The sequence below is a fragment of the Eschrichtius robustus genome, chromosome 17 (genome assembly GCF_028021215.1).
Source record: "Eschrichtius robustus isolate mEscRob2 chromosome 17, mEscRob2.pri, whole genome shotgun sequence".
Taxonomy (NCBI): Eukaryota; Metazoa; Chordata; class Mammalia; order Artiodactyla; family Eschrichtiidae; genus Eschrichtius; species Eschrichtius robustus.
Genome location: NC_090840.1, coordinates 78,085,315 through 78,109,424, shown reverse-complemented (window position 1 = coordinate 78,109,424; position 24,110 = coordinate 78,085,315). Strand labels below are relative to the sequence as shown.

At 47.1% G+C, this 24,110-nt stretch overlaps 1 protein-coding gene across 1 annotated transcript in view; it reads right to left on the bottom strand.

The window, feature by feature from the left end:
- Window positions 1-16,534, bottom strand: part of TG (thyroglobulin) — a 243,619-nt gene extending 227,085 nt beyond the window's left edge. The window contains exons 1-8 of the mRNA XM_068525942.1: window positions 16,314-16,534; window positions 14,900-14,997; window positions 13,561-13,764; window positions 13,037-13,196; window positions 7,138-7,244; window positions 6,526-6,669; window positions 6,156-6,341; window positions 165-1,265 (exon numbers count right to left, since the gene is read on the bottom strand). Of these exons, the coding sequence (XP_068382043.1) occupies window positions 165-1,265; window positions 6,156-6,341; window positions 6,526-6,669; window positions 7,138-7,244; window positions 13,037-13,196; window positions 13,561-13,764; window positions 14,900-14,997; window positions 16,314-16,444 (2,131 nt within the window). The 5' untranslated portion in view covers window positions 16,445-16,534. The remainder of the gene's footprint in view (window positions 1-164; window positions 1,266-6,155; window positions 6,342-6,525; window positions 6,670-7,137; window positions 7,245-13,036; window positions 13,197-13,560; window positions 13,765-14,899; window positions 14,998-16,313) is intronic.
- Window positions 16,535-24,110: the final 7,576 nt, after the last annotated feature.

The window sequence follows — 24,110 nt, the reverse complement described above, 5'->3', positions numbered from 1 at the left end:
TGTTAATCAACTATACTCCAATATAAAATTAAAAGTTAAAAAAAAAAATCAGCCAGCGTATTTTGCCATAACAGAAGTTGGGGCTTTAGCTACGACTGTAATGCACTGTGTCAGCACCCCAGGGGAGAATCAGAGTCTGCAGATTGAATACCCAACAGACTTACATTGCTTGGGTTCTCCAAGTTCACTTCGAGTTCCGGGAATAGGCTGACCCTCGGCGTCCACACAGTAACACTCTGAGTTGAAGCACTGGACGGGGAGGAAGTGCCCCTCACTGGTACAAGAAGGGACAAACAGGCTGGACCCTGCAGGCTGGCTACCCAAGAGGCTTTGCATGCGCATCCTTTGTTTTTCACACTCTGTGGGGCACTTCGGTTGTCCACCTCTGACCCTGGAGCCAGCAAGTTCTTGGCCCCGGGCATCCACGCACCAGCACTCTCCAGCAAAGCACTGGACCTCCTTGTAGCTCCCTTCTGCAGTACATGATGGGACAAAAAGGCTGCCAGGTGTCTGCCCACAGCCCTGGGAGCTAAGCACCATCTCCATCACGTCACCTAAATCCTTTGCTTTGTCCTCTGGCACAGAAATAGCATGCTGCAAGAAGAGAAGGAATTCTGGAAGCTCCAGGAGGGAAGAAAGGAATTTCAGGGCATTTTGATTCTCTTGTAAGTTGATTTCAAAGCCAAAGCTGCCCACAACTGGCTTATTCATAGCAACACCCATCTTCAAGGCTTCAGGGGCTTCCGTGGCAGGATTTGAATTCAGTCCCACGGAGAAGGGCTTGGCCGGATCTGCTAGTGCCCGTCCATTTTGGAAGCCTGGGAGACCAAGTTGCTGGAAAAAGCGGCTGAAATTAAACGTACCTCTTGGGCCCAGGGCTCCAGACAAGTTAAACTGGACGACATTCTCCAAAAATCTCCCTCCAAAGAGGTTTTGCTGGAGTCGCTTTGGGTTGGTGGTGAACTGCAGGGCGAGACGGGCCAGCTCTCGGGAGGGAAGAATCCCTCTGATGGCTTCTTTGAGGAGACTTTCTAGGGCAGGAAACCGTGTATCATGCCCTTGTACCATTGGGTGGAGAATCCCAGAATCCACAAAGAGCTCCTTGATCGAGGAGGGGCAGGATGAGGCAAATCTGGTGACTCTCTGAGAGCCCGGTCCTTCCTCGGGAGCCAAGAACAAGTCGTGCCGGCTAAAGTAGCCCGAGGGCCCAAAGCGGAGTCTGGAAAAGGCCCGCCGCCTCTCAGAGGGACAGGACTGGTCTTCAGCTGCAGGAGAAATGCAAACAGAGATGCAAACAGAGAAATGGTTTTACTATCACCAGTAACCCTGACACAAGGCCTCAGATCTTTCTGGTAGTGAGATGAAAAAAGTCAGTCAAGGACCGAATTCATACCTCTTGCTTCTCTGTATCTTTTTATTAACATTTTTTTCCTTTCCCCCTGAGCAGAACCAGTGGCCTCCATCTTGGGGAGTAAGGACTCCAGTTGACTTGACTTTCTCTCCTAGATTTCATTAGAGGGTGACCTCCCCCTCAGGCTGGGCTCAGAGACACCAGCTCACTTTCTGGAACCCTGACCACACATTCACCACCATGAATGATGTCTCCCCACCAGGTGTCCTGCCTCGCCCAATATTCAAGTCCACCCGGAACCTCAGAATATGGTCTCACTTGGAATGAGCATCTCTGCAGATGTCATTAGTTAAGATGAGGTCATACTGGATGAGGGTGGGCCCTAAATCCAATGACTGATGTCCTTAAGAAATGCCATGTTACAGAGGAGATACACGGGGAAGAAAAACACATGAAGACGGATGCAGAGACAAGAGTGATGCAGCTATAAGCCAATGAATGCCAATGATTGCCAGCAAACATCAGAAGCTAGGAAGGGGCAAGGAAGGAGTCTACTCTGGAGCCTTCCGAGGGAGCGCGGCCCTGCTGACACCTTGATTTCAGACTTTTGGCCTGCAGGACTGTGAGAGAATAAATGTCTGTTATTTTAAGCCACCCAGTTTGTGGTCATTTCTTACAGCCCCCCTAGGAAACTACTACACCAACAAATTCCTATTTGCTTTTAATGAAATGTTGTTTTCCAGTATTCTCCTACTGGAATTCTTAATGGCCTTTAATGCTTCATTATATGCTCTTCGTGTGGCTTCCAATTCCTCCTTGTGGGTCATTTCGTCTAGGCTAACTAGTTTGTAGTCTGTTTGAGGATAAGAACCATACTTTAAGTGCTACTGGTATTTCCCATAATTAGAAATATTTTCCTGTTTCAACATATTGATACAGTATTTAGGAATTATGATATCTCCCATAACATAATACAATAATGCCCACTCAGCAAACACACTTAGCACATTCTCCCAGGCTTCTTGACCTTTCCTTGAAATTATTAATTAAATAGTATTAACTCAGTCAACTCAATACATGCGTAGTCAGGTCATTCTATCCGAATATCCTAAGTTGACTGTCATCCCATCTGAATATCCTAAGTTGACTGTCATCCCATCCAGAGAAAAGATTTTAAATTCAAACTCCGATTGTCTCAGTCACATAGGTGGACGGGAGAAAGCTCCATTTTTCTCCATAAAACCGTAAACCTTAGAAGGCCTTTGCAACCCACCCACCCGCAACTTTTCCGAATAATTCTTTTCCCTCAGTTCACATGGGTGCCAAAAAGGAAGTCAGCCAATTTTCCTCTGTAACCAGGCAATAGAGAAAGAGCTGGAACTTGCGGTCAGAGAGAGTGCGAAAGACTGGCAACATCTGAACACACAACACATCCGTCCACGAGGCCGCAGCTTCCTCTAATGGATATTACAGCAAGGTACGGAAGAAATCAAGTTCACGGCTCGGCTTACTCTCTTTCCAAATTAAGAGCATATCCTGCCCATTCATTTGTTATGTAGAGTTACCAAGGCAAAAAAAAAAAAAAAAAAAGAGAATTCAGATATTCGTTCCATGTGGCATTTGTTTCCATGGAAACAGGACTGATAACACCAGAGGGAAAAAGTAAAAAAGATACATAAGATCCATGCATTTGGAAGTACTTTTGGTTTTAACTTGGAAGAACGCAGTTCTTCATTTTCACCTGGAAATTGGAGGGCACAATATTCTCTGGGTTTTAACAGAACCAAAGTGTAATTGTAAAACTACCTTCAAGGCAGAGCTTCAGAATGTCCTTTTTCTACATCCTCACACTTAGCAGATAGGATGGTACCCAATACTGTGCCAAGAACTCAAAATGTTAAGTTGGAGAAATCAAATGGTTTACCGGGAAGTACTGAAAGAACATTAACACATGTCTATTTTGAGGCTCTAAAAAGACTGTACTCCTCCTTCACTGTTTCAAATCTTGCCAGGCCATCCAGCTCACCTAAATTGGAAGCCTGCAAGTGCTCCTGGATTCCTCCCCCTTCACCGCTAACACCTTTCAGGGTCTCACTGCAAGGTGGAACGGAGTCTTTTTTTTTTTAAGATTTTCTTTTTTTGATGTGGACCATTTTTAACGTCTTTATTGAATTTGTTACAATATTGCTTCTGTTTTATGTTTTGGTTTTTTGGCCACGAGGCATGTGGGATCTTAGCTCCCCGACCAGGGATCAAACCCACACCCCCTGCATTGGAAGGCGAAGTCCTAACCAGTGGACCGCCAGGGAAGTCCCTGGAACAGAGTCTTACTGGGATGCCTGGTGACATGTCTCATGTCCACACCCTCTTCCACAGCCCGCTGCTTCTACTTCAGTATTGCTTCCCATCCTGGGCTGAATAGTCTCCCCAGAACTCATGTCCTTCCTGGAACCACAGATGTGATCTTCTTTCGAAACAGGGTCATTGTAAATGTAATGAGTTAAGATGGGGTCCTACTGGAGTAGGCTCTACTACTCTAGAGGGCTCTTAATTAGAGGATTAAGTGGGCTCTTAATCCTATACAACTAGTGTCATTACAAGAAGAGGAGACGAGACACAGAGGCAGACACACAGGGAGACAGCCATGTGACAACAGAGGCAGAGTGTGGAGTTATGCTGTCACGAGCCAAGGAACACCAAAGATTGTTGGCATAAAAAAGAATGAAACAATGCCATCTGCAGCAACGTGGATGGACCTAGAGATTATCATACTGAGTGAAGTAAGTCAGACAGAGAAAGACAAATATCATATGATATTGCTTATATGTGGAATCTAAAACAAGGGTACAAATGAACGTACCTACAAAACAGAAATAGAGTCACAGATGTAGAACACAAACTTATGGTTACCAGGGGGTAAGGGTGGGGAGGGATAAATTGGGAGATTGGGATTGACATATACACACTACTGTATATAAAATAGATAACTAATAAGGACCTACTGTACAGCACAGGGAACTCTACTCAATAGTCTGTAATGGCCTATATGGGAAAAGAATCTAAGAAAGAGTGGATATACGTATATGTATAACTGATTCACTTTGCTGTACACCTGAAACTAACACAGCATTGTAAATCAACTATACTCCAATAAAAATTTTTTTAAAATAAAATAAAACAATTACGTTTCTGTCTAAAAACACAAAGATTGCTGGCGACTAACACAAGCCAGGAAGAGGCAAGGAAGGATTCTCCCCTGAAGCCTTGAGAGCGAGCACGGCCCTGCTGACACCTTGATTTTAGACTTCTAGCCTTTAGAACTGTACAAGAATATATTTCTGTTGTTCTAAGCCACTCAGTTTGTGGTCATCTGTTACAGCCACCCCAGGAAAGTAACATAGGCCCCTTATCTCTCTTCAGGACACTGCAATGACCTTCAAACGCCCCACTACCTGCAGCTTGATGCTCCTGTACAATCTGCCCTCCAAAATGCCTGGGCTGTCTTCCCTATACACAAACCCCACATGGCACTCTCCAGCTTAAAAACCCTCAACAGTTCCTCTGACCCTCCAGGATGAAGCCCCCAAGCCTTTGCTTTGCTATGAAAGACCTTACTACCCCTGCCTTTCAGAGTTCCCCACCCCAAACATACTCCAACATGTTTTTTCTCTATCCTTCTCGCGGATTCACTGTTGATTAGCTCACCAACGCCTATTACAGATCTTCCTCGACGGTGGTGGGGTGACATCCTGATAAACCCATCGTAAGCTGAAAATATCATGAAGTCGAAAACGCATTGAATACCCAACATTGTAGCTTAGCCTCACCTACCTTAAATGTGCTCAGAACACTTACATTAGTGTACAGTTGGGTAAAATCATCTTAACACGAAGCCCATTTTATAATAAAGTGCTGAATATCTCGTGTAAGTATTTGTTTTTTTGGGCCTCACCACGACGCTTGCAGGATCTTGGTTCCCCGACCAGGATTTGAACATGGGCCCCGGCAGTGAAAGTGCCAAGTCCTTACCGCTAGACGGCCAGGGAATTCCCTCATGTAATTTATTGAATACTGTACTGAAAGGGAAAGACAGCATAGCTGTCTGGGTACCGAATGGTCATAAGTGTATGGGTTACAATCGAGTAGCTGATGGGGAGCTGCGGCTCGCTGCCGCTGCCCAGCATCACGAGAAAGTTTCATACCGCGTACCTCTAGGCCAGGAAATGATCCAGATTCAAAGCACTGTTTCTACTGAATGTGTATCATTTTCACACCATTGTAAAGTCAAAAAATTGTAAGTCAAACCATCACAAGTCGGGACCCTTTCGTATTTATGTCCTTATAATTTTGTTTCTCCTGCTCTTTGTAGAGAGAACGCCTCTCTTTATTTTCCTCCTTCAGGAAACATCTTTATTTTAGAAGACGCTCATCAAGTGTCACCTCTTCCATGAAGCCTTCCTGGATGTTTCCTTGCCATACACGCTGCGAGATAGGATTGACCCGGTTCTGCTCTGTGCTCCTTCAGCTATCAGTACACACTTCTCTCATGGCACGTGTACACTTAATTCTTCTTCTACTATTCTCTGAGCTCCCTGAGGAAGCAACCATGCCTGACGCAGGACGAGAAATGTATTGGAAATTAATGATGATAAACGGGTTTGCATCATGTTGAACCTGAAGGGCCCGTGGGGGCACCCTCAGGAGGCAATGGAATTAATGGGTTATGAAGAGGTCCGTCTGGAGAGACACTTAAAGTCACACGACCTGACGAGAACAAGAGAGGAGGCCTGGAGAGGACACCCACCACAGGACGGAGGCTCCCCTTGACGCCGCGTCCCCTGGATCTCCCGTCCCTGGGCGTCCACACACCAGCACGGCCCGTCCCTCTGGCACTGTACCGCCTGGTACTCCCCATCTGGGCGGCAGCTCGGAGCGCAGGGGTGACCGAAGCTGGTGGCTGTAAACCGCTCCACTTCACATTTCGTGGGGCCTACGAGAGATCCGCGTGGTAAAGGAAAGGACAATTGGTGTGTTTACAGCACGCGTTCTGGATGCTGGTGAGATTGCTTCAATCCCCGCACCCACTTTGCTGGGACAGAGACTGCAGCGACTTGAAGCCCGAGTGGTTCTCTCCTAGCAGAAACACACACATCTGCCGTGGGCTTAGTACTCACATCGGAATCTGCCAGAGGCGACCAGCTGCACTGCTAGGAACCGTCTCTGCAGTATTCGGTACAGGGTGGTCTCAGTGAAGGTGGAAGCAAGGTCCAGGCCAGCAAAAATGGTGTCGTAAATCTCATCGAGTAGCAGCTCCAAACCTGAGCCAAGACAGCAAGCGTTTGGAGGGAGGGGTTCATTCAGACAGGAGGCCCTGACCTCGCCGTGCAAACAGATATGAAGAGGCCAGAGCCTCCACTGGCATCATTGTGCTTTGGGTCTGAACAGGGCTTTAATGGTTTTCAAAGTCAGGGCGGCTGTGTACGGTTGCACAGTTTGTTCACAGCACAGGGGAGCGCAGCTGAGAGAGTGAGAGATTGCAGTCCATCCCGGGCTCTACCTGCCAAGCTTGGAGCTGCATCTGCGCAGGGGCGGGGCGGGGTGGGGGCCGGGCACCTCTTTCCAGTGTGTGCAAAGGCGCCGCGTGGACCAGCAGCAGCTGTGTTTACAGGGCCGCCCTTGAAAGTCTCCGAGGGCCACGCCCGCCTCCATATCCAGGGCAGCCCAGCCGCTATTTCTGGTTTACAGGGAGTGACATTTAGGCTCTCGGGTCTGGCGAACGCGCTTACCTGTCTCAGCCAGTTCCCGCCCTTGGCTGTCCACGCAGTGACAATACCCAGACACCTCCGGAAACCTTCTGCGAAAGGAACTGAAGGTCACAAATGCATCTGGGAACCTAAGAGACAATGGGATTCACGATCACCATTTCATAAAAAGCAAGTCATCATGAGCTCTTCCTGTAGAAATAAATTAACGTGGCCTCATTTCATCTGGGGAAAAGAAATGTCTGCTTCTTTATTTCATGCCATTTGCTCCAGGCTTCCTGCAGTAAATGTACTTTTTTTTCCTAAATTGGTTGTCCTTGGCCAGAGCGAGGCTGGACCTGTGAAAATAAAGCTGTGCTTGGCTGTCATCTACTAATTAGCGTTTTTCTCACTCGTGGCATTTGACCAATTTATGCCCAAGCGTGTGTCTCATAGGACCAGGCAGAGAACAGTTAATGAGCATTGCATTAACAAGTTCCTTTACTAGAATATAACCCTAGAGACTAAGGGCCAAGTGTGCTTTACAGACATATGGTACACATTGTAGATGATCTCATTTGGGGAGATCAGACGACTTCAGATCCCTTTACAACTTTTCAAGAGCTTGAAAAGAAGCCAAATTCCACGATAGGAAATTCTTATGTAGGCCATTTCCCAGTCCCATAGTTGAAAAAAACACCAAATCAATGTGACATCACTAACAAGGACTCTACATCCCTTGCCATAAATTGAGGAAAAGGATGCCTAAATCCTGCCTGACCCGGCAATTGCTAAAGGGAGCTAATTGGCTGGACTCCCCATCCTGGAAGTAATATGAAGCCCAGGTGAGTGACGTAAAGCTGTATCAGGAGTTCTTCCCACGTGCAATGACATAGCAACCAGAGAGGATTTGTTCATCTTTATGCAACATTGAGAGATTTATTTTATGCCCTATATAGCAAGTCTATGAAACCAAGTATAGTATGTTTCTACCTACATCTGGAAATATATCCCCAACCAGTAAGTTAGCAGAAAAGCAGCTCTCTGCACAGATAGGTCTATTGCTGTATAATATATTCTAGCAAAATGTTGAAAACAACCTTAATGTCCAAAGATATGAAAATTAAAAGTAAATTATAGTAAACCCCCTAAACGAATGCATGCATAATATTATGTAAAAAGGGTAGAATACAAAATGGCATGTACATACACTACAATTGCTCCTGTGCAAATGAACCAGTATTGGAAGGGAATATATTTGCAGGAACTGCTCAGAGCCTGAACACAGGGTGCACGAGTATTAGTTAATTTGAATGGAAATGAATGCACAAAGCAAGACCTATGAACGCACTGTAGAATTATGGATTTTTTTCCATGTTGTTGGTCTATGACTGTGTGCATGTGAGTTAAATTAAAAAGAATGTTACACTAAGTGAGTTGAATAAAAGAAACTAAAAACTCACTTGGCCCAGTTGCTCCCACTGACAGGAGGTATAGGACAGAAGTTCATTCATTGGAACCTGGGACAATTCAATTACAAAAGTGCTAATAATAGTAGCATAATCACTTCCATTTATTGAACACTAATTTGTAGAAGACAACCTGCAAAATGTTTAATATATGTTGACTCATTTAATTCATTTAACCCTCCTAAAAGGCAGGTGGTATTTTTTTCATGCCCATTTTAGAGGTTAAAAAAGTGAGGTATATTGGCCATGGGTCTTGAACCAGTGGTGGGAACGGGGTTTCAAATCCAGGGCTTTACCGCCACGTGATCTCTGCTAATGGTGTTATGCAGTGTGTTTGGCTGTACCCTATTCCTGCCCCATATCCTGAGAGGCAGTCCTCTGTTTTGACACTCTTCTTTCTAGCCGGACACTGAGCTTTTCTTGGCATCTAATAGACAGTGATGGGTCACTCAGCTGGCCCGGAGTTCTGAAGCCCATTCCAGCATGAGGCACAGGAAGTTTAAATCACTCCAGTCCCACATTCCACCAATTCAACCCAGAGACCCACCTCAACCTTCAACTAATGGAAAAGGATGCTTTCTTTGGATTTTATCAGGATGATAATAAAAGAGTCCTCAAGAAGGAAAATTGTAGTGGAGGGGAAAATGATGGTGTTTCTGCTTTTATGTTCAGATTGTGGCCAACATAGAGTTAGAGAAATCACAAATGAGGCTCCGTGCAATACAAAATGTCAGCCCCTGCCAGGCGTCCGCTCCTGCCCACCTGCAGTGTAGGATTCGTGCCCCTGGACCCGGGGAGCCAACACCCCCTACTCAGTCAGATGCTCCAACCCTCTCCCAGACAGCCCCTCCAGACATCTCGCCATTGATGAAGACTAGCAGAGCCCTCCTCAGAGTCAAGCGCTGTGACTCCCACAATGCTTGGGGCACTGCAGACACTGCAGAGGGTCCTGTGAGGGTAACAGGTGATGAGTCATGAGGATGTCTCCACACACAGTCGCTCACACGTGCAGGTAACGAGGCCCCTTTACCACATGTTATGACGCATCTGCTCTTTCTCCCTGGATCACCTGTATAGCATGGGTTGCCAAGGCATTTGAAGAAGTGTGAATGAGCTCAGTCACTAAGGACAAGAGCTGATAAGGAAACCGGCTGACTGAATTTAATTCGGGTCACTAAAGCCTTGATAATGGCATCGGCTCTTAAGCCCTTTACTACAATCTGCTTAGCCAGAATACGCTTCCCTAGTTAGTGGTTAGGTAAGGGCGATGAGAAAGATGGGGGAAGGGTCAGAAGGACTAGCAAAGCTCACTCCATCATGTCACCCCATCATGACATGTTTTTTTGGTCACCGGCCAAACAGGTGTAGTTAACAGCTGCCTTTTTCAAGAGGCAAAAGGACCTGCCTTAAATGGGCAAATGCTGTGGCCAAGTTCAAGTGTAAATCATCACCCAGCACATCAAGAACCCACAGCAAACAGGTTGGCAAATGAGGCTTCCAGGCTCCCGGTGGCCCCATGGAAATAGGTCAACTGCCTTACGCCACTTCTCCATGTGAATTTCCCATAGAAATCGCCTCAGATTCAATATTCCAAAAGCAAATTATTTGTGACTTTTCCTTTCCAGACTCTTCCTGTACCATCCATCCAGAAACCAGACCTTGGAGTCCTCCTTAACGTTTCCTCTCCCTCGCCTCCCATGTCTGTTCCTTCACCAAGTTCTGTGGAGTCCACCAAGTCAACATTTGTCCAATCCCACTCCATCTCACCACGGTCCTCTCCATCACCTGCTCTGGTCCAAGTCAACAGCACCTCTCACCTGGACTAGTACGGCAGCCTCCGAACTTGTAGAGTCACCCCCAGGCACCCGTTCTGCTCTTCCCCGACCCCAGTCCATTCTTTTCAAAATCCAAGTCTGATGGTTAATAAGATATACCCAACTCCCACTCAGGCTTAAAATTCTTGATGCAGTATTGGGGACGTACTGAAACTAAAAAATTACTCCTTGTTTATCTGAAATTCAAATATCACTGGCCATCCGGTATTTTTTCAACTGGCAACCCTAGGTGTTACATCTAGACTCTCCATGTAGCCTCCATGGCTCCTGACACTTCGCCCCAGTGGAGTGACTGGGGCTGGCACTGCCCAGGTCTGCTTATCAGAAAATTCCTGAATATGGCTGGGCTTCCAGTAACCAGCCACCTGACCCTTCCCATGACCTTCTTAAATCAGAATTCGCTCAGAGACATGCTTGCTTACATGAAAGAAAGGCTCCCATTTCAAGGGTGAACTTTTTCTGTTCCGTAACAATAGACGCTTAGTCCTGAATGTTTGCCTTTAACTCGACTGCCCTCTGGTGGAAGCAGCTATGCATTGTGCCTCAAGCTGGCACCTGCAAGAAGTTCTTTTGATGACTGTAGGTCTACTGTATGCAAGGCTCTGTGCTCTATGCTGTGGGGAACAGAGATGAACTGAGGTTTTGTGGGATGGTAAAAGGAGACAGACAGCTCTGGAACCCACCAACTGTGCTTCCTAGGCTAGGGTCCTTAACTTCTGTGCTTCAGATTCCCCACTGTGTGCCAGAGACCATCAATTCCAATTATTTTTGTAAATATTGAAGTAAATGAAAGGATCTCAAATTCCCTGTATATAGTGAACATCCAGTTGAACTTGAACTGAGCACACGTAGGTTTGCATCAACGAGCATCAGTAAATCAGGCTGTTTGGAGATTCCTATGTGCACACGGGCAGGCCTTGTGGGGCGGGGAGGGGAATGTAACCTACATTTGCTGAATGTAACCTACATTTGCTGAAGCTGGTGATCTGTAAGGAATCTGTAAGGATTCCTTACAGATGCATAATAATTTACAATTTTCGCAGTGGTTTTATAGACAAGGGCTCAGCATATCTTCACCATGACCTAACGAGCCAGTGTTGTCCTTACAGATGAGGACACTGAGGCTCAGAGAAGTAAGTGACCGGGTCACTTTGCCAGCAGTGACAGAGTCAGAATGAGGGTCACAGGGCAAATGCTATGGGGCCAGGCGGGTAATGCAAACAGATGGAGCAGGAGGCGTGTGGCAGCAGGACACGGAGAGACCCAGAGCAGCGGGGGGTGCGCACTCAGTCCAAAGAGAACCAGCTTCTTGGTGCCATGCGACAATGCATGTAGCCCTCACCCTTGTTCTTCAGAATCAGGAATTCAGAATTTTGTGTATTATGCTGAACATATAAAATTGCTGATGTTCAACTATTTTTACCTACACAAATGGAAATTTCACAGGATTCTACTTAAAATCCCCCAGTTTTTAAAACACTATGCAGCTCAAAAGAGACTTATCTCTGGGACAATTCTTGGTCACAGGCTTTTATCTGTGACCCTTCTCTCTCATAGGGAAAGAAACTTGTTGTTTTGAAAGCCAGCCACATAAAGGTTCAGGTTCTCCACGAGAATTCCTATCAGTATTCACAGACTAATAGTCTTATTTATTTTCACTCAGAATGTTTCAATTATATCTGAAGTCTCTGCGAGCCCTTTACAGTAATAAAGTAGACATCTTGAATAACCAGCAGCTATCCAGTTATTTGGGCCAAGATCTATGATGCATCTCCCTTTTTATATTTGCTATTTAAATCTTTAAACTCATTGATAGGTGCAAACATACATGCAATTTATAAAAATGCATAAAAACGGTCCACGTTTTTTATGGAGCCATCTTTTCTCCTTTTCTGCTGGTTCCCTTCTCCACAGCAACCTGACCCTCAAGGCGGCTGTGATAACCGCAGAGTATGTGCTTATTCATATTTTTCTCTGCGCTCACCTAATCCTATACGGACGCAAGCATGATCACATGATATGAACATAATATATAATCATATATGCACATGAAGGGACCTGTCTGCTTGTTTGTTTTCTAAAAATTAAATCCTCTTATATTATCTGTACCTTGTGTATCATATTATCTTAATGTGCTGCAGAATCCTCTCCGAATCAACTGGAATAGTTGATTTGCATTTTTTTTAAGGGCTGCAGAAATATTTATGGCAGGTACACATTTATCCAGCCATCCACCTTGGGTTGTCAGTACTTTGTTCCCAGTTTTTGGCTACAATAAAAAACGATGCAGTAGACATCCTGGTACATACATCTCCACATTCTGGTGTTTTTATCTCCATAGGCTGGCTGGGCCAGAGGGTTCGCCTATTTTTAATCTGAATGGCTGTTGCCAGCCTGCTTTGTGGGGAATGCTGTAGCCCTTCAGATGTCCGTCACAGCAAACGAGCGTGAGGCCTCGCTCCGTTCCCACGGGCTGCGTGTCTCTCTCACACACACACACACACACACACACACACACACACACACACACACACGTGCGCATGCGCCCCAGCGTACAGTCCCAAAGTGAGCAGGAGCTTTGGCAGGAGATGGGCAGGGATGGCCCGTGATGAGCACACTCAGGGGCCCGGCAGCCCTTACCTGCTATAGCTGTGGACCAGGTCGAAGATCCTCATGTCCGTGGTGTTGACGAACTTGCACTGCACAGACATGAAGGCTCCGTCTGGAGAACACTGGGGCGGGGACTTGTCCCCCACCCCGTGGAGGAGACGGCGGTTTCTTATCTCACAGCTCCCTGGACCTAAACATTTCCAAGAAAACAATTTTTAATTCTTCCATACAAGGAGGTGTGTACGCTTCTGCAGTCTAGGTGCATGGGTTCATACTACACTCGTGACAGCATCCCAAACAGGGACTAAGGCCTGGGACAGGAGATGCTCCTTGAAATCCTACTTACGCTTCTAATGATCAGCCGGTGAATACTGCTGTCCACCGCATGGAACTATCAGAAGGGATAAAACCTTCCTAAAGTCCCTTCCTTCTCTGTGCTGAGGGCCAGGTCCTCTGCCTTTTCTCGGGGAGCCCTGACCCCATTTTGGTTCCGATATGGGAGGCCGCACACAGCCTCCGCCTCCTCATGGGGTGCCGGTGCCAGTGGGACTTACATCGTGTCGGCCTCCCCCGCTGGCGGGTCCCGTACACCTCCATCCCTTCCGGGTCCACACACCAGCACTGCTCGCGTCGCAGGTCGCACTGCACGGGCTCGTAATCCCCCGAATCCTGACACTGAGGGAGGTAGGATGTGGCCGTGCTGTTGATGTAGCTGCTCAGCAAGATCTGCTGCTTCTGCAGCTGGCAGAACGACAGACCTGTGGCAGCAAAGAGCGGCGTCAGAGCAGGACAGCAGTGGCAACGTAGGGGTCGTAGCCCAGGAGGACCACGCTGCCTCCCCAGAGACGGGAAGGCAGCGCGGTCCTTCCCACAGCCCATGCGTGCTCGATGAGCTGGCCACAGCCTCAGGACCAGCGTTCCAACTGCCCAACTCTATATCCCAGGATTTCTTCTGACATCCTGCAGACCGAGCCTGGAAGGGCAGATTTCATCGTGTCCCATGGGTCCCCGGGACACCCCACAGCCCTGGCGCTGCAGAGGTGCAGTGTGAATGGAGTACAGGCTGGCTGTTGACAGCTTGTCTGAATTCAACTTTCCCCGCACACTTGCTGTGTGACCTTGGGGAAGTCCGTCACCTCTCTGTGCCCCACTCACATTATCTATAGAATTAAAATACAACTGCCTTCTTCAGGTGCATGAGGACTAGTGACATTAGTGATTACTGCTCCTATTGAATACCTACTGTGGGGCGGGTGTCTTATGTGCATTTTAAATCCTCTCAACCATCACAGTTGATCCTATAGCAGATACTATATTCGTGTTACAGACAAGGAACAAGAACTCAGTGACAGCATGGGACCCAGCAGCATGCTGGCCCCCAAAACCAGTGCCCAAAACAGAGCTTTGCTCCATTAAAGGATAAGTGGTTCCAGGCTCAGTTTCACAATTTTAAGATGACCAGTGTAAACTGACCTTTGTTTTAGGCTGAACTGTGACATGCTTTAAATGGGGACTGGGCTTTGACTACTCATCATAACAATTATTTTAACAGGAAAGTTTTCACCTCAGTCTCAAATTTTAGAAACACCCCAGGTGAAAGAACTCTTCCTGTGCACGTGGCCGCTTTCTGGTTTCAGAGACCTTTGATGTCTGTTCCCTGTTGCTTCCTTAGCACCAGGCACCGAGCCTGGCACATGGGGGAATTCAGAGGCGATTAGCCAAACAAACGACTTGATTGTCCCCTTGATTTTCACAGCAGTCCTGTAGGAGATAGGGTCTAATTCAAAGGGGAAGATCCAACAGCCCATGGGGAGACTCACCCTTGACACACCCAAGCCTAGTGCTCTATCCAGGATGTGAGTTGTCCCCAGCGGGTCCCCCCTGCCAACTTACAGGCCGCAGGCCGCCCAGGCTGCCGGCTGCCGGGCACTTCCCTGCCGTCGGCGTCCACACACCAGCAGAAGCCGCCTTCCTTCCCGCACTGGACAGTCCTGAGGGCAGGAGACACAGTCAGGTACCTTTCCTCTTCCTTTCCATCCCTCCAAGCTTTAATTCATTTAAACTAGGAAGAGATTGGTGTGGAGCAGGGCAGGTGACTAGAGAAAGGGAAAGCGCTGACCCCCGTGACAGCCCCGCACATTCATTCTCCACCCGGCCAGTCTGCCAGCCCTGTAGCAAAGGCCACCCTGGTGTCCACGCTCCTGCCCCATGGAGGCTGCAGGGGGTAAAGGTGCTCCTTACGTGGACCAGGAGCGGGCAGACAGTGGCCTGGGTTACGGTTACTCAGGAAGCGCTCCGTGGGTCTCCAAGGGGCAGTGATGGCTAAACTGAGGTGGAGGGGCAAACAGGTGTTATACCAGGGGCCTAAGAAGGTAAAAGGTGTTCCAGGTAAAGAGAACATCGTATGCAAAAGCTTCTGAGGAGGGGCAGGGCTGGCTTGAACCTGCACGTGGTCAGGAAAGAGATACGGGAACAGCTATAGATTGATTAAGTAAAGCGGCAAAGGTGAACCATCCTCCTAACTCCTCCGCTCCAGAATTCCCAGAGCTCCAAGCAGGGACCGGCCTTTGCGCTGGCCTTTGCACTCTCGAGAGTAGGTAAGAGCTTTGTCAGGCACACAAAGCAAGCGCGTGAATAAAATGGAGGTGGGGTGGGGGGTGACGGATGTCTCAGGGATGTTTCCCAGAACACAGTCCTAGAGACGGAGTTCCCCTTGTTCAAACGTGGCTGGAACAGCGTGGGGAAAGTGAAACACATGCAAAGGGTTCCTGTGTGTCATCACTCCACTCTGCCGGCAGAGAGTCCGGGCCCCGAGTTCATGTTAGGGCAGCCAAAAGCCCCTTTCCGAGAGGAGCCCAGTGGGGAGACAGCGTCATGCAGCCCAGAGAGCCGAACTCAGCACAGCCTGGAGGCAGCCACTGACCTGAAAGTCCTTAGGCCCCTGCTTCCCTCCACCTCTGACTCATCAAGAGGATGCAGGGAGGAGAAGAGGCGCCAAAGCATCAATCATTTGATCTCCCCACCCCTGCGCCCCTTATTAATTAGGGTAAAAGTTTTGGCAGGAAAGGAGGGGACATCTTTGGTTCTGGTTGGAATGAAGCATGGGTTGGGGCGCTCTGGGTCAGATGACTCAGTGTTGATTAATCTGAGGATCTGAGCGGCAGGCACCCTCCAGGTGACAGTAGCCACATCTCACATTCAAGGAGGAGAGTAGAGGGAGGGCGGGAAGGGTGGACAGGGGACAGGAACGAGATGTGCTTTAAGGCCTCCAAGGCCCCTGAGTCCACATGGCTGGAGTAGGCCTTACTGGAAGCTGCCATCCTCAGCGCACTGGGGAACGTAGTCTGCTCCCTTCAGAAAGGCCCCCTCCCTCTGCTGCTCACACGGACGGAGAGGCTGGGCGTCCACCTGGTACTCTGCACAAAGGAAGTGACTCATCAGAGAGGAGTTGCTGGTCTGGATTCCAGTAAGAGAGCCGGGCTCCCTAAAGGCACAGATGCTCTTCCGGGTTTTATTTCTAGCACCATCATCAAGTATGTTCTAGCTTGCAATTTTGCAGCTACTCACACTTTTCCAACTATGACATTAGCTCCCGTAATCCCCTGGGAGGCATTATCTCCACCTTACCCACGTGGCCCTAAGACTCGGGCAGGGAATGTCGTCTGTTCAAGATCACACAGCTGGCAAGAGAAGGATTCAAAATGAACCCTTGGATTGCACGTTCCCCAAGGGAGCAGCTGGGTCAGGTCAGAACACCATAAAGGAGGTGCTCTTGAATTTCTCAAGGCACTCCCTGCAGACAGAGCACCTTCCTGGTCCCGCGTGGGAATACAGATTAATAACTCCCATGTGTCTTATTTTCCATGGAGAAGGCGTGTAACATGCAGGAGCTTATGCAGAAATCACAGTCACAAATGCTTACTTTCCCAGCGAGGAAGCAAGCTGAGACTTATCCAAAGTCACAGGTTAAGCGGCTGAGCCACAGCTAGAATTTAGGTCTATTTCATGCCACGGGTAGATCTGTGTTTTTCACTACCTGCTGACTATTTCTCAAATACCCCACACGGATAACCTAGTACTTGAGATCTCTAAGAGAATAAAAAAAAAACAACGGCAATGCCAAAATTTGCTAACAGGGTGGGGTGGGGAGAACTAGAATCCAACTAGGAAGATCTGGTTTCCCATCTCCTCTCCACAGATCACTGACCCCGTGACCTGGGACCATCCAGTTTCCCTCTCAAGACCCTCTGTCTCTTCATCTGAAAAGGGAAGATCAAGTAACTGACCTCGGGACACTGTGAGGATTAAATGAGATCACAGAGGGTCCAAGGCCCTGGGGCAAATCCTGGCTAACAAGGGGCTGGCCTGAGAGCTCCCTCCTGACCCCACGCTCCATGGCCTCAGGCTCACAACTCACCAAAGCTGTTGGCTGACACCAAGCAGGCTGAGCCCAGCAGACTGAAGACTGCCAGGGCCAGGGCCATTTTCCTGGGCCCTTCCAGGGACATAGAGGTAGAAGCCGCTGCCGCCTAGGGCTCTGGCCAGGGAGCCTTTATAGAGCTGACGGGGGCGCCCCCAGGCCACCCGCCAGCGGCGCTCAGTGAAGCAGCGCCGCCCTGTTTTCTCTGCTGGCCACGAGGAGCTCCTCCGCCTGCGTCTGCTCCCTCTGAGGACACTCATGTGGCCAGTGGGGCGAGAATCTTGTGCAGCTGTCGGGGAGGAGAACTGGGGGGCATGGCTTCAAAATTCATCTTCAGGGGTAAAGGCCAAAGCTCTGCGGCTTTCTGGGCAACAAGCTCAGGCCCACCACGAAGGAAACGCAATCCCACCTCCCTTCTCCCTCCTCCCTTCCTCCTTCCTTCCTCCCTTCCCCCTCCTTCCTTCCTCCCTCCCTCCCTTCCTTCTTTCCTTCCAACAATGTTTCTTTAGAGCCCAAAAGTGTAGCAGACACTATTCTAGGCAATGAGGATATGGCAGAGGACAAAACAGGCAGAACCATTAATACAGACTGTACGAATTCTAGTGAGAGAAGCCACACAGACACACACACACACACACACACACACACACACATTCATATTCATATTTATCCTCCTTTCCCTTCTGTCCCAGGACTTCGGATGTCGCCAACCAAAAAAGAGCAGGAACCGTGTCTTCCACACGAAGCCTGCACATCAGTGTGTTTTCTCCATTTGCTTCTCCACCTGAAGGGGAAGGGGATGGAGGCTCACTCCACAGGTGTCCAGAAGGAAGCACGGGCACGTCTTGAAGAGCACTTGGCCGTGGGGTCAGGGAGATAACTAACAACGAGACTTAGATTTCAGGCAAAGGTGATTTGAGAAGATGTGCTGGCATTTACTGGAAAATTAGAACTCCCCCCATGTGGCCCCTTGCTACCCCCATTACACGGGCTAGTTCTACACATGCTATGGAGACCCTATAACAATATAATAAGCATAGCCTTCTGCAGCCCCTGCCATCTCTCCAGGTCCAGGTGTTCTAAAGCAGACAAGTTTTCTAGAACATTGAAACCACGGTTAGAGGTCTACCAGAAACCCCACTCACCATGCTTCCTACCACCCCCAACACGCATGCACGGACCTTGCACAGGTCAGCCTGTGTGCTGAGTCATTCTCGCTGGTCTGGCCTCTGGGAAGCAACAGAGTGGAGTCAATGAGGGTGAAAGCGTGCAGCCAGTGGGCCAGAGCCACATGGGCTTCCTTCAGAGTCAGCATGACGCGTAGCTGGAAGGAGAGGTGCTTCTCTCCACCCAAGCGATGGAGCGGTAAGCTTGGAGAGAACCACACCAAGACGCTGCCTCCTCACCATGAAAACCCCTTTCTCACGATGACTCAGCTCCTTGTCACTGCTCTCACCTGATCCCCCCTGAGCTGGGAGGACGTACAAGCTTTTGTGGTAACTCTGAGTGGCAGTGCCCTGGTCTGGCCTCCCCCAGTCTGCTCTTGGCTCAGGCCTCCATCAGTCCGGCATCACTGGCCCTGTCACCTCTCCCTCCCTCCTCGATCCTAATACAATCACATAGTCTTCTCGTTCATCTCCTTCATTCCTGAAGACTAGGGTGCTAGGTATAATAAGCACCTACTGGAGATTTGGGGGAAATGGAGAATAATTGGAATCCAGAGGAGGAAATTGCTTCAAAACAAACATCAGATGCCACTCTTTCTGGCCCACCACGGAGAACTGCTTACCAGCCATCTCTCCTAGAACTCCGCTTGCTGCCATGTTGCTGGGTCCCCTGCCACTGCCTTGGACAGCTACTCTCATCTCCCACATAACCAGTGACTCAAAGCCACATTCCTCTTTCTCCTTGGTTGCCAGAGCAATAATCAAAATTCCGGGAACTTGACTTCTGTTCTGCTTCCAGAAGATGGAATAGACACATTTTTTCCCTATTCCTCCTGCTAAGTACATCTAAAACCCCTGGATATTATATGTAACACAAACAGAAGAAGACACTAAACGATGGACAGAAAAAGACAGCCATCAAGCAACCTCAGGACCAGAGGAACAATATGGTAGCAAGTTCCCTGAATGTTATTTTGCCTCATGTATCTCAGACTGGGTGTTAGAGAAGACAGCAACCAGAAATGCCAATAAGCACAGACCCCCAAAAAAGCCCCGAGAAAAGCTTTTCGAGCCAAAGGTCCAGGAAAGGGGAGCCTGGCAAGACAGCAAACTTTTAGACAATAATTGCTCTATTCCAGCAAACCTCACAGAAAAACACTGTGGCTCCACCCCAACCCATGCCAGCAAAAGCCAGCTGGGGAGACTTGGGAATTCCACCCTTGCCAAGTTAAGGAGGCTCTCCAAGCCCCCACCAGGGTGGTGACTGAAAGGCCATGTGAGAAGCCAGAATTTTTACCCCAGCTGGGCTGGAATGAGCCCCTTCTCTCTGTGGGGTCAGTAGAGACCACGTGGGCAGCCTGAACTTCCACCCACTACCAGCCAGCAATAGTAAGGATGCCAATCCTCCCAGCTAGGGTTGCATCAGCATTGGCCGACCAGGGAGCCTAAACTCCCACACCCAACCAACTGATATCTGTCAGGTGGCAATGGAGATGGAGCAAGAATGTGGACATCTATCCTTACGAACAGCAGTGAGGTGGTGTGCCTTTTCTCCCACCTCAGTGATGTCGACTTCTACTAAAACAGAAGATTTAATAAGATCTAGATTTTCCTAACGCACACCCAAACTGTCCAGGTTTTGACCAAAAATCACTCATCCTACCAAGAATCAGGAAAATATCAACTAGAATGAGAAACGACAATCAGCAAATGCCAACACCAAGATGATACAGATACTACAATTATTTTAAAAGAATTTTAAAGCAGTCATCATAAAAATGCTTCAACGAACAATTATGAACATACTCAAAACAAGGGAAACTATAGAGAGTTTCAGTAAAGGCATAGTCACAAACAAAGAAACAGAAGATGTAAAAAAGAACCATATGGAAATTTGAGAGCTAAAAAATAAAATAACCAAAATAAAAAACTTTATATATGGGTTAAACAATAAAGTGGAAGGAACAAAGAATTCATGAACTTGAAGGCAGAACAATAAAAATGACCCAACCTGAACAACTAGACAGAAATATATCAAGGATATGGAAGAACTCAACAGCACCATCAACCAGAGGATCTAATCAACATTCACAGAACACTCCACCCCACAAGAGCAGAATACACATTCTTCTCAACACCCATGGGGTATATACTAAGATCATATCCCGGGTCATAAAAGAAATCTCAATAACTATAAAAGATTTGATGTCATACTCTGACTACAATGGAAATGAACTAGAAATCAATGCCAGAAAGACAACAGGAAAATTTTCAAACAACTAAACATCAGACCTGTAAATAATCCATGGGTCAAAGAGGAAGTCTCAAGGGAAATTTAAAAATACATTGAAGTGAATGAAAATGTAAACACAATGTATCAAAATTTGTGGGACACAGTTAAAGCAGTACTGAGAGGGAAATTTATAGTACAGTGTTTACATTAGAAAAAAGGGAAAGTTACCTGCCAACCTGGTAACTAACAACATCCATGGAAAAGTATGGGGTGGAATAAGAGGCCAAGAGCACTTAGGGGAGAATCCCTCCTCATGGACTGAAAACCAGGGACAAGGCAGGGCATTTACCTTCTAACAATTCTCTAACATACTCCTCCATCCATAAATCCAATAGTCTTAACCACTAAACGCAGAATGGCTAAGTCTTGGAGAGGAACAGATCATCCATCAGAGTAGTCCTACTCCCCCCTCAATGAGCTCCTACCAAGAGTACCAATGGCATGACCTTGGACAAGCTACTTAATCTCTCCATGCCCCAATTTTTCCATCTATGAAGTTGTAATGTTATTAGCGCCCAAACTCACAGGATGATGTGATTACTAAATACATAAATATAAGATGCATAGTGCAGGGCCTGGCACACAATAAGCATTCAATGTTCTTTTTCTTGTAAAACTGAGCAATTTCCAGTGGTGGGAGCACCAGACATCAGTCTCATTTAAGGTACATTTCTTTCCCTTCAACATATTTAAAGTCTCAACTTCTATTTCCTCTTTAAGCTCAATGTGCTGCACTGAAGGCAGGTGTATCTGGCAATACCTCATCCACTAGCTTGGGTGGGCAGTCATTCACAGCCTTGTCCCACACTGACTGCCGTCCTGGAATTTTGCCACCCTCTTAAACCTTAGCCTTGGCAATGTCTCCTCCTCATCACCATTTTTTTCAGCTGAAGAATAATTCTCAGCTCATTGAAGCTTTTGAAGTCCATGGCACCACGGAACTGGTGGGACCATGTCTACTGAAAGGAAAATGCCCAATGTAAAAGTTGTGAGTTTTTTTTATTCAGGAATCTTGCTGAGGACTGTAGCCTGGGAGACGGCCTCTTAGTAGTTCTGAAGATGTAGGGGAGAAACCAGCTTCTAAATGCGTTTTGGCTAGGGAATACATGGAGGCAGGCATACATCTTGGTAAAAGACTACTGCTAGTCACAAAGAACAGATTCCTTGAGTTAATAATTTAGTGCTTTTCTATGTACGGGAAGATGCAAGAATCTGGGTTCATTAAAATTCTTCCTGAGATATACAACTATCTATCTTATCTAAGGGGCCTGTTTTCCCAAAGCACAGAGTGCCTCATTCTGTTCTTCATCCTGAATTCCTCACAGGGTGCATTGTGAGTCACTGACTGCAGTGGCTGACAACTTAATCCTTGTAGAACTGGGTGGTGAGCAACGCTTTGTTCTTCTTTGTTTGTGACCAGAAGCCTGACGCTCCTGAATCACTGCTCCTCCTCACTTTCGACTCTTCAGGTCTTGAGCAGTATGTGTTTTGCTGTATTATTTTCTGCAATAGAGGAATGTGATGCTGACATTTTAACTTCCATGGTGGCTCTCCTTTTGCTTTCAGGAAGGCTCAGCCTATTTTCTAACGCTTTAGACAGCGTCTTAAGTCACCCACTTTTCTTCTCTGGTCCATTTAGACTGGTACTGTTTGCTGGATTTGAGTTTCTCTCTTTCCCCTTTTCCTTATGGAAAATACATACATTTAACATCTCTGTCTCTAGGTTTTGTCCTTTTGGGTCTCTCAAGTTGGAAGAGATAAAAATCATGAAGCTCAGGGACTGGCAGAGCATCAGTTATTCAGCCCAATCTTGTCTGCTGCCATTTCCTCTGCTGTCACAGTCAAGGCATTCTGCTGTCCAATCAAGAAACCGAACACGGATGCTGTCTTGTTCTGCCCGGCTTCCCTTCAATGGGTTTCTTATCTGTGTGCCTTAACTTTAGAGTCATCATTTGATAAATTGCTCAGGCATGTTCCTCAGGGCGTAAGTACTATCTGTACTTCTACCTCTGCATGAAGGTGGCTGCCTCACCTTGAAACTCACTGAAATTACTTGGGAGTATTCTGTGCTGATCTTCCTGGTCCAATCTTCTCACATCTGTCTAGATTTTGTAAGCATCCCACACAATGGCCCTTTCAAGGTGTTGGAGAGAAGACATGTTCCTTTACTCTTCTAGGTTCTTCTCGCTAGTCCAAGAATTAAGTCAACATGAGACAAATTAACAGGGGAAAATCAAAAGTTTAATAACATGTACACATGGGAGAGACCCACAAGAACTGAATAATGTGCCAAAATGGCCTAAATCCTCACTTTAAATACTATCTTCAGCTACAGACAAACAAGGATATTAGGGGTAGTGATTTGGGACTTCAAACGGGAGGAAAGCAATTGGCGTGGAGATGGAAAAGCAAATGTTTGGTAAACAAATGCTTGCTGGGCCAGGCAGAGACAACGAGACCCAGAGTGGACTCTGATCTCCAGGCCCTGCTGCGTTCCCCCACCCCCCCTGCCCATATTCTTTGCAGAGATCTCCAGTGATAGCTCTGTTCTGGAACAAGCCCAGTATCTAAATTCTCTTAGGCAGTTACGAGGAAGCTCAAAGTTTTTTGCTGAGTCTTTTGGGCCTTGATTGTTTTCAGCTCAAAATAACCCACACTGCCAAAGAGACATTTGGGGGTGGCAAATTTTGCTCCCCTATAAAGGGATGGTTCCCCCTCACTCTTACTATGAGCCCTCCATTTGTGGCTTTAAGATGGAACTTCTCAATAGTCTCCTGATACCCTTACATTTCATCTACCTATAAGGTCTCCTTAGTTTCCTCCCTAGAAAATATTTGGAAATATGCAAAAATTCTAGGATTAATAAGTGAGTTTGACAATGTCATAGGATACAAGATATAAAAAATCAATTTTATTTATATTCTAGTAATTAAACATCTGAAAACAAAATGGAGAAAACAGTTCCATTTACAATATCATCAAGAAGAACAAAATACTTAGAAGTAAATTTAACAAGTGCAAAATCGGAACACTGAAAACTACAAAATTTTGCTGAAAAAAAAATACAGAAATCCTAAACAAATGGAGAAACACAGCATGCTCTTGGCTCAAAAGACTCAATAGTGTTAGAATGGTAACTGATCTGTAGATTCTGTGCAATTCCTGTCAAAAGTCCAGCAGGTTTTTAAAAGAAGGTAACAAATCTGATCCTAAAACTTTTACAGA